Source organism: Podarcis tiliguerta (genome assembly GCF_965153285.1).
Source record: "Podarcis tiliguerta genome assembly, chromosome: 1".
In the NCBI taxonomy this organism is placed as follows: Eukaryota; Metazoa; Chordata; class Lepidosauria; order Squamata; family Lacertidae; genus Podarcis; species Podarcis tiliguerta.
In genome coordinates this window covers 93533329-93549116 of record NC_139534.1, presented here as the reverse complement: position 1 = coordinate 93549116, position 15788 = coordinate 93533329, and the positions used below count along the sequence as shown (strand labels likewise).

Sequence of the window (15788 nt, the reverse complement as noted above, 5' to 3'; positions counted from 1 at the left end):
CTGTGGCCTAAATATCTAATTGGCTGTTCGTTACGGTGTATTTTCCCTTATCCAACTTTATTTCAGTTTCTGAAATGCACATCACATTGTCACAGTAATTATCTTACTTTTAAAACTAGCACAATAAGACACTAGCACAGTGTGACTTAATTATTCCCATTTAGTTCACTCATTTGTGAAAAATAACTTGGATGTAATGTATGAATTATAATTACAAGCAACGTTTTGAATGTTCTGCATGGAAATGCAATATATACATCCACATCTGTTCAACTCTGGTGTGACAAAGTACGAGGGGGAAAACTGTAGTTCAAAGCAAGCGATTTCTATAAATTTGGCCCTGTAGCCCTGACAACATTGGTTCAGCTTTTACCAAATGCACTGGTCCACTTTGCAAGTACAAAAAGTAGTGTGTCTTCTGCCAATGATATGTTCGGATGTTGATTCTGAATGAACATACATAACAGCCGCATTTCTCAGATTAGCTGGCTCCGCTTCTTCAGCCAGAAACCCCATCTGCTGGTTTTGTAATCCGTCCTCCACTCCCAGTAATGCCATTTTTACAGATCTGGAACCTTTTTTTAATGGAGGGGACTTCCTTTTCTTTCTTTCTTTCTTTCTTTCTTTCTTTCTTTCTTTCTTTCTTTCTTTCTTTCTTTGTTAAATTTGTATACCGCCCTTCACAGGGCAGTTCACAACATGAAAATACAAAACGAGAACACAGAATACATAACAGAAAACACAAAAACCAGCCAATAACCGCCACTGCCCCCTTTACAGGCTGTACAGACTACAGGGCAGGTATGCACACAGTAGTAGAGGCTGAAGGGACTACAGAGCCAGGGAGCTGTCCTTTCAGCACCAGCATCATTACAGTTTACCTGGATTACAGGGCTGGGGCAGGGAGGAAGAGAGGGCAGGGCAGGGCAGGGCAAACCCAATAGCAGGAGCTCTGCTGTGCCTGTGCATCCCCAACAACATCCAGGTAAGTTGAATGGATGCCACTTTCAGGGGTCCACCACACCAGCTGCTATGGACCACACATTATACAAGCTGAGAGCAAAGGTGCTCCATACACCCTTGACAGTAGGTCGGCTCTTTTTATATTTGTAGGGCTGCTGGGTTTGAGCTAAAGGGAAACTTCTCTTGCAGCGCTATTTTTTCACTGTGACCCACAGGATGATCTGCCAAAGTGGAGCAGGTATTCAGCCGGGAGGCTTTGCGGCACATGGTGCTTGACCTCTTCCTTTGATGAAAGTAGTTGCTAATGTGGAGTCGGAACTTGTTGTGGAGGGAGGCATAGATGAACGGGTTGAAGCACGCAGAACTCATGGCGACCACATGACAGGACACTTGAATGACATTGACATATCTCTTGTCTAGGACGACAAACTCCTCGTCTATATCTATGATCAGATTAACCACCTGAAGAGGTAGCCAGCAACAAGCAAAGCACATGACTGAGATGACGAGGATCCGGAAAGTCTTTTGCTTCTTTTTAGTCCATTTCTCTTGGCCGTGGTAGGCAGCCCCTGGGACGCTCCTGTTCCGGAGGCGATAAGTAATGGCACAGTAGGAGATGGAGACGGCAGAGAGCGGGAGCATGTAGGATAAGAGGAGCATCAAGCAAGAGTACAGCCATCTCTCGGTCTTGTGGTGCTTCCAGAATTCTTCACAGATGATCATGTCGTGGCCAATGCTGTTGAGATCCAGGTAATGGGTGTGCATGGATGTGGGGACTGAGACCACGATGGAGAGCAACCAAATGAAGGCCACAATGTAGGCACAGGACTTGCATCTGACCCTTTTGCGAATGGGGTAAGCGACCACAATATACCGGTCCACGGCGATAGCAGTGAGGGAGAGGACGGACACAAACACAGTGGCCACTTGCATGAGGGTGACAAAGTAGCACATGAACATCCCAAAGAGCCACCCGCGAATCTCAAACGCGTACGAGGCAGTCAGCGGGACGCAGAAAATGCACATGATCAGATCAGCGGCTGCCAAGTTCCCAATGAGGAAATTGGTGGTGCAGTGCAACTTTTTGGTGGTACCAATGAGGAGGAGGAGGAGAAAGTTCCCCGTGCAGGCCACCGTCACCAGGATGGCGTAGAGAGGAATGAAGAGTGGCTTCAGTTCAAAGAGAAGGTCCAGGCCTGTGAAAACGGGAGCTGAGCTATTGGAGCAGGAGTCGTTGAGGAGCTGGTTGTCCACTGCCATGTTGGTTTTCCCTTGTGACGATGCTTCTGCAATAAGATAGAAAGGAAAGTTAGGTGGGAGGGGGAATTTATGAGATGTGGGGGACTGTTACATTCAGAGCCAATCTGCACACAGAATTCTTCTCCCCACAGTTCCCAGTATGTTAAATATCACTGGGAAATGGGGATAAGTTGTAGGTAAAGGTATAGGTAGAGCAGCCGTCCTCAGTCTGGTGCCCCCCAGTAAAACTCCCATCAGAGCATGCAAAACGTCTGTATAACACCAAGTTTGGGAAGACTGTAGCAGCATGTGGCAAAGGGATGCGAATGCCATGCCTAAACTTCCAGTCCCTATCTTTAAAATTCCTGCACATCTTAGCCTTCCTCTTCTATCCCCCTTAGCACCTCCCACTCTTCATAATACATCCCTTAGAAGTCCTGAGCAGATCACATTTCATTGCACCTCTTCTAAGTTTATTCCCTGCTCCTCAGGCATCTTTACCTTAAGCACTTTTTCTCCCAAAGCTATGGAGTCCTTCAGGAATTCTTATTTGCAACTGTAAAAGTGTCCTTAACTTCTGTCTCTCCTCATCTTCTTTCTCCCGCCTACCATCTCCAATGGCTAATCCTGTGTTGCAAATCAATTTCGGGTTGAGACTTGTTTTGTATTTTATGTTTGAACGGTGATGGGCATCACAGCTGGTCTTTTAAAAATAAACACTAAATTGCAGGATTACTCCCATGATGGCAAATTACAAAGTGGCACCCTTTCATGTCTTATTTGTAAAGCCTTATGTCATTTTATCTTTGCAGCAGCTTGCAGATACTGTTTGTCAGCTCCAGTAGTTCTTTAAGAGCGCTTATCCCGTGTCCCTCCTTATCTGAGCATTCACAGCACTGCATTGTAGCATCTCCGGTCCATCCACTCTCAGGACTTTAATCTCCTTTCTGCTATTCAGAACATGACCCTGGTCTTTTATTTGCCATGCTCTTCGGCTATGTCATGGTCGTGCATAGTTTACAACTGGGAGAATAAGAAGAAATGAACATAGACTAATGCAAAGAGCATTTTCATTTGGCAGTGGCTGATGTCCACTGATGACATAGAATCTCTTGAGGCAAGAAATGTGTTGGCTGGAAAGAGCTTTCTTCATTAGTCCCACCACCCCCTGCCGTCCTTAATACAGTGTGTCTTTTTTAAAGGAAGTTCACATGGTGCCTACTGTGATGCAATTTAGCCACCAGTCAAGGGTATCTAAGTTTCCCCAGGCTTCTATTCCACTTGAACTTCTCCCTTTTTAAACAGTTGAACTCAGCTGTTGTTGCTGTGTTCGATGCATTTTGCGGGTGCTAGCTGTGTGTGTGTGTGATAGTTATGTTACATATTCATATTATTTGTCACCTTAGGAACTCTTGGGAGTTGAAGGTGCAGGGTACAAATGTATTAAATTCAATAAGTACTGGTTTCAAGATATTGCTGAAGAGCAGTGTTAGAAACTGAGATATGAAAGCTAGGAGCTAAAATGTCACCTTAAACCTAGGTTATGGGCACAACTACAGAACGTCTAGGCACACTATTTTTATATAGCAATAATACAAAGCAGAAAATGAATGAACTGCAGCTAAAATATTATGTTCATTTTTCACATCCTTCCCTTGCCCACTCCCCTAATATTCTTAAGAGGGTCTCTTCTCCAGTCTTCAGAGAGTGGCTGGAAGTGGGGAGGCAGAAAAAGGGCCTCGTTTCCTCCCACTCTGCAGTTTTAATCTGAAATCTTAGGTGCAGTACCGTGCCCAGAGCTCAGAAACTGCTCACACTAATGAAATTCCCTGTTGCAAAATGCGCCTAGAACAATGGGAGTTTCAAATACTGCTGAAGAGCTACCTGTCCTGTGTTCCCAATTTCTCCATGTCTTCTGTACCACGTTCAGATGCTCTGAAATTAGCCATCATGTTGCTGCAGCACAACCCCCCTGTCTAGCTTTTAAAAGCTCTCTTCAGCCAATTCCATTCTGCCTTCTTCTCCCATATCCTGAAAGTCTCTTGCTCTCCAAAAAACCCCCTGCTCATTTCCACTTGCTGATGCATGTGCCTGAAATCCCCTTCTCAGCATAACAACTCTCTCTCTTTCTCTCTCTCCCTCCTTCCCTCTCCCCCTCCCCGTCAGGTCAAACCCTTTCTTAATACTTACCTTTTTCTATGAAGCCTTTGGCTTAACCCCCTGGTCTTCATTAAGTGTGCATTCATACATGATGGCCTGTGTGCACATAAACAAATGACACCAGCAAGGTCAATAGTGTCACTTATATGGATTTAACAAGAATTAGACTGAATTTACAAAGGCTGCTTCTCCCCTAGGACAACCTTCCATTTCCAGTTAATGTTACCACTATTCTACTGCCATCCGATATAAAATGAACTCTGCAATATGTAAAATAAAGGCATACACATCATCCTCATCCCATTTAACTGTATTGCTTATTCTCTCTCCCCCCCCCCTTCCCTTGTTTCAACTACAATCAGTACACCATTATGGGTACAGAACAGACTCACAGAGAAACAAGGAGCGGCTGCCTTTGCACCATCCTAGTCCTTGCCTGGTCTGCTCTCCCAAGTCAGCAAATGTGTGTGTGTACTGCAACTATTGCTTGTGTATCATCTGGTTACAGGTAAGGGTGTTTGTGCTATTTGTAACGGAAGTTAGTGTTTAATTTCTGCCACTGGGGATGAGGTGTGGTCCACTGCCCACCTTACTATAACAACAGGCCGAGGGCTGACCCCCCAAAGGAGCTGACCCCAAAGGAAACCCTGGGGCAGGGGTGCGCAATGCTGCCAGTCAGGCTATAGAAGTGTAGGTCAAGCACTGCGTGGGACACTTTGGATTGGGACAGCTATCGGGCAGTTGCTTTGGGGGGAAGGTGGTGAAGAGGGTCATAGCGGGGCAGCTGCAAGCATTCTTGGAAGACACAGATTATTTAGATTCATGCCAATCTGGGGTCAGGCCTGACCATGGAACTGAGTCAACCTTGGCTGCCTTGATGGATGACCTTTGCAGATAGTGGGATGGGTGTGTGTGTGTGTATGACATTGCTCCTCCTTCTTGCTCTCTCCTTGACATTTGATAGCCATTGCTTGTGGTCTCCTCTTGGACCGGCTCTGGAGAACAAGACTCGGGGACACTGTATTGCAGTGGTTTCAATCCTATTTTCCGGACCGAATCCAGAAAGTAGCATTGGGAGAGCTTCTATATTTTGTTTATGAGTGATCCTTGCACCAGGCAAAACCATTTCCTTGAGTGGTTTAGGAGCTGGGACACTAATATACCAGAACTATAAGGGAAGGGGGTTATTTATCCACAGTTTCCCACACCTTGTGAATAATACGTTCCTGTTGATACTCTTTTAAAATATTACTATCAGTTGGGAACATAAGGCATTCACCTGCCTTCCACTGAGTCAGCCCATTGGTTCCTCTACTTCAGCATTGTCTACCCAGACCTTCTGATGTCTCAAACAAGAGTATTTCCTTGCTCCACCTGGAGTTTCCAGGGACTGAACCCAAAGTTCTGCAAAGTTCTTCTGAAGCTCTGCAAAGTACATCAAGAGATCTATCATTCGCTCAGTTGGCCACTTCTGTCTTCAGTATGATTTCTCCTTTTATAACATTATTCAATACATGTTTTTATGTATGTCTTTACTCAGTAGGGGCTCCATCCATAATGATCTAGGGTAGCTTGCTGTGTAGAAATAGGTGACAGATTGTATGGCCTCACCTTTGGAGCTCTGGCACCTTTTCATTTTGGTGTTAATTGGATTTGGCAATTAGCAGGATATAAATTGTACAAAGGCTTGAGGTCAAAAACCAGGAAGAAATGTAAACCAGCTTATCCTGACAGAGTTTTATCCTGCAGAAGGACTATCTAATAATCTCTAGTTAGGAGCAGCTCTTGGTTCAAAACAAACCAGATCAGTAGTTGGCATAACCAGAGCAATCTTCAGGGGCATCATTTCAGTTTTCAACTCGGGAGGGAAGATATTTCAATAGGGGGACAATATTCACAGCCAGCTTTAAATGTCTCTTTCACTATATTCAATTTTAAACTGCAAATAAAAACCAGTGCATTTTGAGATTGTGTTGTAATTTCCATTTACATCTTGTCTGAGAAACAATCACACATGGACAAATAAAGCTGCCCTCCCTCCGTCTCTCCACACATAGCACGTTTTACCACTTCAAGATTGGTGCTCTACCACACAACCAGTAACATAGAAATTGGGGGTGATAGCATTCATTGTTAGGGTCCAGGGACAGGGAAGGGGATACACAAATGGTGTGCTTTGGAGTGATGGTGAAAGCAGGGGGCTGATTCCTAGCACTTGCATTGTTGGCCGGCTTGGAAGTGTCCTGCATGAATGACAAATTACCCCAGTCGGGGGTACAGCATGGGGGTGGGGCTGCGGGGTGATGACCCCAGGCACATTTTTCTCGGGAGAGCTGCTCATGCCGCCCTGTCAGCCCTGTGTCGCTTTGCGAGGCTGAGATCTGATCTGAACGGTTCTCCCGGCGAATCGTTCAGATCAGATCCCAGCCTCGCAAAGCAGCTCACGGCTGGTGCCATTCTGGAGGCATCAGCGGTGAGGGCTGAGCTGGCACGGCAGGCTCCTTTCACCTCCCATGCCTCACCCCCCTGGCACACGCACATGCCCCTACTGGGCACCAGCAAACCACGCTACACCACCAACCCCAGTAGCATCTGTGATTAGACAGGCCTATGTCTCCTTTGCATAGGAAGGAGAGGATACCAGCCACTGAACTTATTTGACCACTACAAGGTAAGTGATACAGATGCCCTGTGCAGCTCTATCATCACCGCTGCATTCTATAGCTGGCAGTTGCTTTTGGACATAACATGGATATTTCATCTCCTACTTCCACAACATCTCTGATGGAATATCCTTGGAAAAGGTAGACACTCTTATCTCCAATGACACCTGGGCCCTTCATTCAGTGAAGTTACCCAGCTGTGCACATGGTCTAGCTCACTCTGGTTTTACAATGTTCCCCTGCCGGCTTCTCTGATGTACCGGAGACCAGATATGATCATATGGTGTAGGTAAGATCCTCCACTTTATAATTGTCAGCTTTATAATTGCCTCATTTTACAGCAGTTACATTGAAAGCGGCTTATGCTGAACCTCAGATCCAATTACACTCTGATTGATGGCAACTCCTCTCTTCTCTTTCTCTCTCAAACCTCTTGGTGCTTTTTCAGAGTGGTTTAGATTTTATTTCCCTTCCCTGGAAAAAAAAGGAAGTTGTTGTTTTGACACTGAAAATCTTCTAGCATTTTTCATTTCTATGAAAAATTGTGTTCTTTGTCTTCCATTCACCAGAGATTGCAAGAAAATTTGCAGTTATCATCCTTATGAAATTGGCAAAATGCCCATACTCTTAAGATAAGCTGCTGAAATTGAAGATTTATCTGCAAGATTTATCTGCAACCTATACTTATAGAATGGCTGTTGTATGGAAATTGGAGGGTAAATTAAATTTAGATCCAGTTTCTATGTATAGTAAAACAACAACCAGGAATATGGATTGCTTCCACCTCCTTGATGATCACTCGTAACTGAGTAAGATTGTCTTCCATGAACATGGTCTTAACAGTGAGTCGATAAGTGACTGAGGAGGCCAATTCTGGAGCCACACGTTCTTCCACAGTGAAGACATAGGTTTCCAGGCAGGAGTTGATCTTGGTGAAGGTTTGCCAAATGTGCCTTCCTCTTAGCATGTCTCTCCCTTTCGTCCTGTGTCTGATCATCTTCAAAGTTCGTGACACCTTTGGTAAAGGCTGTTCTCCAATTGGAGCGCACACAGGCCAGTGTTTCCCAATTGCCAGTCTTTATACTACATCTTTTTAGCTTTGCCTTGAGAGAGTCTTTAAACCTCTCTTGTTGACTACCAGCATTACGCTTTTCATTTTAAAGTTCAGAATAGAGTAGTTGCTTTGGAAGACAATAATCAGGCATCTGCACAACATGACCAGTCCAACGAAGTTGATGTGTTAAAATCATTGCTTCAATACTGGTGATCTTTGCTTCTTCCAGTACACTGGCATTAGTTCGCCTGTCTTCCCACGTGATGTGTAAAAAAAATTGTAGTCCCCAGTGATTCTGATGGCGTTTTTAAGTGGTCCATGTTTCACAAGCATACAATTTTCTGGGATTTGCCTTGAGAGAGTCTTTAAACCTCTTTTGTTGACCACCAGCATTACGCGTTTCATTTTTAAGTTCGGAATAGAGTAGTTGCTTTGGAAGACAATAATCAGGCATCCGAGCAACATGACCAATCCAACAAAATTGATGTTGAAGAATCATTGCTTGGTGATCTTTGCTTCTTCCAGTACACTGGCATTAGTTCGCCTGTCTTACCAAGTGAGGTGTAATTTTTTTCAGAGACACCGTTGGTGGAATCTTTCAAGGGGTTGGAGATGGCGTTTATAAGTGGTCCATGTTTTCTCTTCATCAAAGACATGGTCACAAGCTCAAAATATTAAAAAAAAGAACCTGTGGTGGCATCCAAAGGCTGATAGCATTGTGCAATTGTCCCACTCACCACCAGGGCCCAATCCCAGCATTTGCTTTTCATTCAGACAGGGCAGGGACGTCCAACCAGTACATCATGATCTACAGGTAGATCCCCGGCTGATCCTGGTAGATTGCGGGATCCTTATGTACAAAAGGTTACTGGGAAAAAGCAAAAAAAAAACCTCTGTGCAATTCTCCCCCCAAAAAGCTCAACAACTCTGGGCAATCCACCCTCCCCACGCACGCTCCTCCCCCCTCCAATGACAATGGGTAGATCACTGCCAGTTTTTTTATGTTGGGAGAAGATCACAGTCTGTTGGGAGTTGGATATGCCTGAATAGGGCATAGTCAGATGATCAGCTTAGTCTCCAAACCTGTCAAGCCCTGCATGACACACAAGGGTTATCCAGATTGAACAATGCATAGTCTATTCAATACCAGAGGGGTAAAGGTGGAGGAACACATTGTGAGTGCTTAACAATGGGATATTTAAAGGTCTAGCAGCCTATATTTCCCGTGCTTTGCAAACGTTTATTTCAGTTTTAAACTCTGCTGGAGGTTCTTTTGGCTAGAGAGTGAGTCAACCCCACACTTTTGGAATTCAGGCAGTCTGCTGTTTTGTTTAGTAGTTTCTCACACACAAAGGACTTCAGGATTTATTGGTATTCACCAGTTATTTCCCAACACCCCAAAACTACTCTACTGCCTTCAGGTTTGATGGAGTACACTATCCCATTACCAGTTTTGAAGAAAGATCTGACAGCCACTGCGGTTGGCTCCTGTGTGGGGAATGGGGATGGGTGGAAGGTATCTTGTTCTTTTCCTCACAGACAGCAGCATTTTCCCCCTACTTGAGCAAAAAACTGTCTTCCAAGCCATCTGGGAGGCAGGCCTGTTTAGGGAAGTTTTTAATGTTTGATGCTGTATTGTTTTTAATATTCGGTTGGAAGCCGCCCAGAGTGGCTGGGGAAACCCAGCCAGATGGACAGGGTATAAATAATAAATTGTTGTTGTTGTTGTTGTTGTTAATGTGTCACACTGAGAATTTGGAAAGCACATCCTTCAGCATAACCAATGGATTAAAGGGGGAGGGGACACAGCAATCCCAACAGCAGTTGATTCGAGAATAACATTTCCCACCAACAAAATATTACGAACTGAATGAGAATCCTCACAGCGGAAACACCTATAGAGCCAAAATAAGGGTCTAGCACCACAAATGAAGAACCACCATGTACGTTTATGGGGGTGGGGGAGAGAATTATTGCGTAAATAAAGCCATCAATAAAGCAAGTACACACACCACCATCCCTGTGTGACTAGTTACTCTTTGAATAATAGCTTGTAAAATTCAGGTTTTAGATTCCGCATCATGAATGCCAGAATACTTTTTTGGTGGGTAAAGGTAAAGGTACCCCTGACCATTAGGTCCAGTTGTAGATGACTCTGGGGTTGCGGCGCTCATCTCGCTCTATGGGCCGAGGGAGCCGGCATTTGTCCGCAGACAGCTTTTGGGTCATGTGGCCAACATGACTAAGCCGCTTCTGGCAAACCAGAGCAGTGCACGGAAACACCATTTATCTTCCCACTGGAGTGGTACCTATTTATCTACTTGCACTCTGACATGCTTTCGAATTGCTAGGTTGGCAGGAGCTAGGACCGAGCAACGGGTAGGTGTAAGCAAAACAGGAAAAAACAAATTGCCTGGAGAAAACAGCAGTGAGGTTGTCATCCTAAATCCATTTGCATCATTTCTCTGTGTGTGACTGGACTCCAGGGACTGACTACAACTCGGATTAGTAGCTCTCTGCCAAGAAGGTACAATATGAAACAAAGCTGAGGATCTGCCAATGGATAATTTGGAGTATTCCATATCTTGCCACAAGGAGGAGCAAAATGCCCACTGAAAGAAAAGCACTGGGGAACTGATTCTTTTCACAGGGAATAGTGAGTTGTATTCACCATCCAAAGGGACGCGGGTGGCGCTGTGGGTAAAACCTCAGTGCCTAGGACTTGCCGATTGTATGGTCGGCGGTTCGAATCCCCGCGGCGGGGTGAGCTCCCGTCATTCGGTCCCAGCTCCTGCCCACCTAGCAGTTCGAAAGCACTCTTAAGTGCAAGTAGATAAATAGGTACCGCTTTATAGCGGGAAGGTAAATGGCGTTTCCGTGTGCTGCGCTGGTGCTGGCTTGCCAGAGGAGCTTCGTCACGCTGGCCACGTGACCCGGAAGTGTCTCCGGACAGCGCTGGCCCCCGGCCTCTTAAGTGAGATGGGCGCACAACCCTAGAGTCGGACACGACTGGCCCGTACGGGCAGGGGTACCTTTACCTTTACCTATTCACCATCCAAAGCTTTGCAGAGGAAGAAAACTCCCAGTCTATGCCAATGAATTATGCATTATGCTGATGTTTTCCATCTGGGGGGAAATTGGAAATGTGTGAATGGTTTTTAATAGGCACTCTAATAAGCAGTGGCTTCTTTACATAGCCAGGGATAGCATGAATCCCATTATAGATCTGCTTGTCGGCTCCTTCCAAATCTTCCCCCCATCCTACTCCTGATGCCAGCACTCTGCTCCTGGGGGTGGTGAATGCAACACTGGAAGGGGATCAGACCAATTCTGCAAAGTGAAGCAGAAGAGGGTCTGATTGTAAGAGGGGCTTATGGAAGGAATTCCACATGGAAACAGTTCCAATAAAGGATGAGGGATTGGTGAAATGTGGGGAGGACTTCTATGAGGGAAGAGCATGAGCATGGCCAATATGCACACATGTTGTGGGAGGAAGAGATTTTCCATGCATGTGAGCAAGAAATCAAACCTTTGTTTTCTTCACTGCAATACATTTTCTTAGCATTCTTTGCTGTTTCCTACATCCAGACTGGTCCTGTTCAGTAGTGAATTCTGAGCAGGTTGACTGAATGAGGATGACAAGAGTTTACAGTGCAATCCTAAGCATGTTCACTCAGAAGAAGCTCCTGCTGAGTTCAATAGGACTTACTTTCTAGAAAGAATGCTTGGGACTGTATTTTCCATGGGTAAGTCCTACATTTGTGTTGACCACATGCTAATGTAAGCAAAACCCAATCTAACATCTCTACTGGCTCAAATGTGCAGTTTTACTTCCATGTTCCTTCCGGCATCGGTGATGTTCTCACATTCCACATCAGCAACAATCAGTACATCAATGTGAGATGCTTTTGGATATCTGGTGTGAAAACACTATAAGGAGCATGCCTCCTCTTGTAAGCAGTTTAGCTCATTTCTTTTCCTTCCCTCAGTCAAGCAGAAACATGAGTGTGTTAGCTCCTGTGTTTGAATGGGAATGGGTTTTTGCAGGGAGTTGTCCTGGTATCTGCTTACGTAGGATCAATAAAATGTGTGTTGCTATTACTTCTGTTGTCCTGTGTGCTGCAAAATGCACAAGGAATCAAAGCAGCTGCCAAAGCAGATTTGCTTCATGTGTTATATTCAACTTATGCATGGAAGCAGGGCCGGATTTAGGTTTGATGAGGCCCTAAGCTACTGAAGGTAATGGGGCCCTTTATATGTCCAGCTGTCCTTTGTCAACAACAAATTGTCGCTGTTTTCTGTGTTGAATATATGCTATATGGTAATTTATGAACTTAATAGGTCTCTAAAGCCATTTGCACATAACAAAATATATATATTGTCATAAAATACATATTTTATGCAGGCACCCTATATATAGAAATGAGCAAACCAGTGATATTTTAGGGAGCAGGCTAGCAGGCGGGGCCCATTACTTACATCACAGGAGCCTACACAACACAAAACACTATTGTTGTATGTAGGTTTTATTTTATTTGTTTTTTATCTTATATTTTGGAAATGTACATCCAGGTGTTTTTTCCTTTAATTCTTTTTGGGAGCCCCCAAGAGAATGGGGCCCTAAGCTATAGCTTGTTTAGCTTATACATAAATCTGGCACTGCATGGAAGATACTGAACACAGGAACTAACACCCAAACTGCACATGCACTATAATCCGACATGTAATAAGGGCTTTAAAAGTGTGCATGTATTGGAAGTCATAGCTGCATAGCAGACAAACAATCTGTATCTATATACCAAGATAGGACTATCACATGCTAATATCTACAGATATGTTTCATAGTTATTCCTACTTGGAAGTACTTTCTGTGCAGGAATTGTGCGACTATCAAAGTGGCCCTGAGTTCCATTAATTATTTGCTCACAGTTGAAGTTGCTTGCATGGACATAAATGCAAGGATTACTCTTGCGTCTGCAGGAATCTAACCAAACGACACAAATCCTCTTAAGGTACTGACTAAGATGAATGCTTCAACCATGACACCAATGTTGCCTTGGGCTCCTTTGGCAGGAAAGGTTGGATATAAACGTAATAGATAAATAAACATAAATGTGATAAAATAGTGTTTTGCCCTGATTTTAAACCCCCTCAGATTGCAGGTGGGTGTGATTGCAGAAAAGAAAAAAAAACGATGATTTGCCAACAAATCACCTCGTTTCTGCTTCCCAGCCTGGTTCATCAGGATTCTCTTCCAGGTGGTGTGCACAGCAACCTGTAAACATTTTACTTACATATAACCAAGGCAGAGTTCACTCAGCCTTCCATCAGTAAAACCAACTTTGTATTCTTACCACGTTGCTTGATCCATTTCAAGGGCACTTGCAATAAAGATTGTGCTGTCTGTTAATAGATCCTGGATTGGAGCTTATCTCTTTCCCTTCTGATTCACTGCTAGGGAGACCTAAGTCAGCCTCATGTCATTCACACACACTCTTTGTCACCTGATGATAGAAAGCTGCTGGGTAATTGCCCTTCTCATTTCCAAAGGTAGTGTGCCAGCAGCATGACAAAAGAGGGCACAAAACCTATCAGGATCTGTAGAATGTTAATTAACATCACGACTTTTCCCAGGGCACTTTTTCTACAGAGAAAGCACTTCAGCTATAAGAGAAAGCAGGTAACCCACATGAGGTTTGGCCAATTCCAGCTGCTTAGCATGCAAGACACAGCTGCTTAGTAGCAAGACACAACAAGACAATAGGCACTTTCCTCCTGCATGGTGGTGTTTTCTGTGGAGGGAAAGTGTGAGGTGTGATGCAGCTCTTCACCCTCCACTCCCCAGCCCTCGCACTTGGCACAGAGGGCATGCAATAGGGATCTCCATAGGGGGCGCCTGGTTCTGTGCACCCAGGGCAACGGCCCCCTGCCCCCCCTCCACTATGCCACTGCTTGGAGGATTCAAAATACTTCATGCTGGTGTAGCATAGTAGCTTGTACAAAAACAAGTGGGGCAGTGGCTCAGAGGCTGAGGCTGCATATACACGCCATACCTTTAAAGCACACTCAAAGCACACATATATGCAGGGCTTTTTTTTCAGCCAGAACTCACTGGAACTCAGTTCTGGCACCTCTCAGGTGGCTTCCATTGACACTCTTAAGAGAACAAGGAAGGTGTTCATGGTGTATTCTGGCACCTCATTTAAAAGGGTGGTGTGTGTCTTTAGCTACATTCAAGAGGTGCCAGACTCTAATCCGTGAACTCACTAGGTGGCTGTAGTCAAGCCACACACTCACCAGCCTCATCACCCCCCCCCCCACAAAAACAACGACAGTATGGGGAATAATAATATTGACAAACCAGTGGTGAGAACAGGGCAATTTGCTTCTGTTCTAATAAGATGCTTGGCAATTCCCACCCACAAAATCCATTATTTCACTACAGATCTGACAGTCCATGATTCAGATTTCACCTCTGCCATTAACTCAGCAGGTGGCCTTAGGCAACCTACTCTTTAACCCAGAAACGTCTCAGTCTGCAATATGGAGAATACTGACCTACCCTATAGGAGATTACAACTAGATAAGGCATGTGACGTGAGCACAATTAATAATTATCATCTATTATTGTTATTGTTACTATTGAGGGATTTCGGGAGAGAGAGATGTGTGATCTTTCAGTGTTTGAACTCCTCTCCCCTGCCCCCCCCCCCAATAGGTGACTCCAAGGAACTTGAAACAGGCAACTTGAAAGAACGAAGAGAGAATAGCTAAATGCCCCAGAGAGCCCCGGGAGAATTCAGGGCACTCACATTTGTTTGCTCTCTGAACTTCTGTGGTCTTCAGCGATAGTCTCACACACACCCAGCCCTGCCGCGTTGCTCACCACTCACTTGCCGCTTTAATGAATCCCGGACACTTATCTCGATCCTCAGTCTAAGCTCAGGGCTGAGATTTTTCCGCACAGAGTCACGCTAGGGGAAAATAAGTTATAAAAAGAAAAAAGAAAATTTCCCAAACCTTTTCCTCCTGCCTTTAGGCTGCTGGCTCTTGCTTCTCCGCGAAGCAACACTTTAAATCCCCTTGAAGTAGAAGGAGAGCCACAAGTGGCTTTTCGGCAGGTGGTTAAGTGTCTTCTGTAGATCAGTCTGGAGCTGCTGCGAAGACGCGGTTTCTTAACAGTGTGGTGGCTGCTCCTCTCTCTGCCCCCCTTGTCTTTCCGCTAGATGTTTCAGAGAAGATTCAATAGCCTTCCTGGGCTCTGGGCTCGTCCCTTTGCTCCGCAGCATCGTCCAGGCTGGATCAAGGGAGCCCGGGGGAGCTGTCCGCGCCTGGTGGTGCTGAAGCAACGCGCGCACTGGCTCTGCCTTGCAAAGTGAGCCGCAGAAGCAGACCCTCGCCCCCCTCCGACCGCCGTCTTTTATTCAAATCAGCGAGCTCCTCGTCTCCTCCCCCTTCATCCCCTTGCATCAAATTTTATTCCGCCCTTACTGGAGAAGAAGGGGGCTTGCGGCGGCAAAGAGAGGTCGCCTGCTGTGATGACCTCTTCCTCATGATCCTCCAGCATTCACTTTAAATGACCTCGGTGGCTTTCCATCTATGCAGAAATTCCAAACGAAGCCTGAAAGCACTTTCACGCCTAAAGCATCGAGATTTTAAAACCCACTGGTTTCTTTCTTAAAAAAAAAAAGTTTTTATTTATGAAAAAC

The 15788-nt window shown here is 45.1% G+C and overlaps 1 protein-coding gene across 7 annotated transcripts; it reads right to left on the bottom strand.

The window, feature by feature from the left end:
• Window positions 1–648: 648 nt before the first annotated feature.
• Window positions 649–15452, bottom strand: LOC310682274 (prolactin-releasing peptide receptor-like). 7 transcript variants are annotated; one of them, XM_083450779.1, is made up of 4 exons: window positions 15100–15452; window positions 13294–13354; window positions 4393–4458; window positions 649–2249 (listed from the first exon to the last, which is right to left on the bottom strand). In XM_083450779.1, the coding sequence occupies exon 4, from the start codon at window positions 2221–2223 to the stop codon at window positions 1102–1104; it is 1122 nt and encodes a 373-aa protein (XP_083306905.1). In that variant the 5' UTR covers window positions 2224–2249; window positions 4393–4458; window positions 13294–13354; window positions 15100–15452; the 3' UTR covers window positions 649–1101. The 7 variants fall into 7 exon arrangements, with proteins under 7 accessions (XP_083306905.1, XP_083306902.1, XP_083306903.1 ...); XM_083450776.1 differs by lacking the exon at window positions 4393–4458; XM_083450777.1 differs by lacking the exon at window positions 13294–13354.
• Between the last annotated feature and the right edge of the window lie 336 nt (window positions 15453–15788).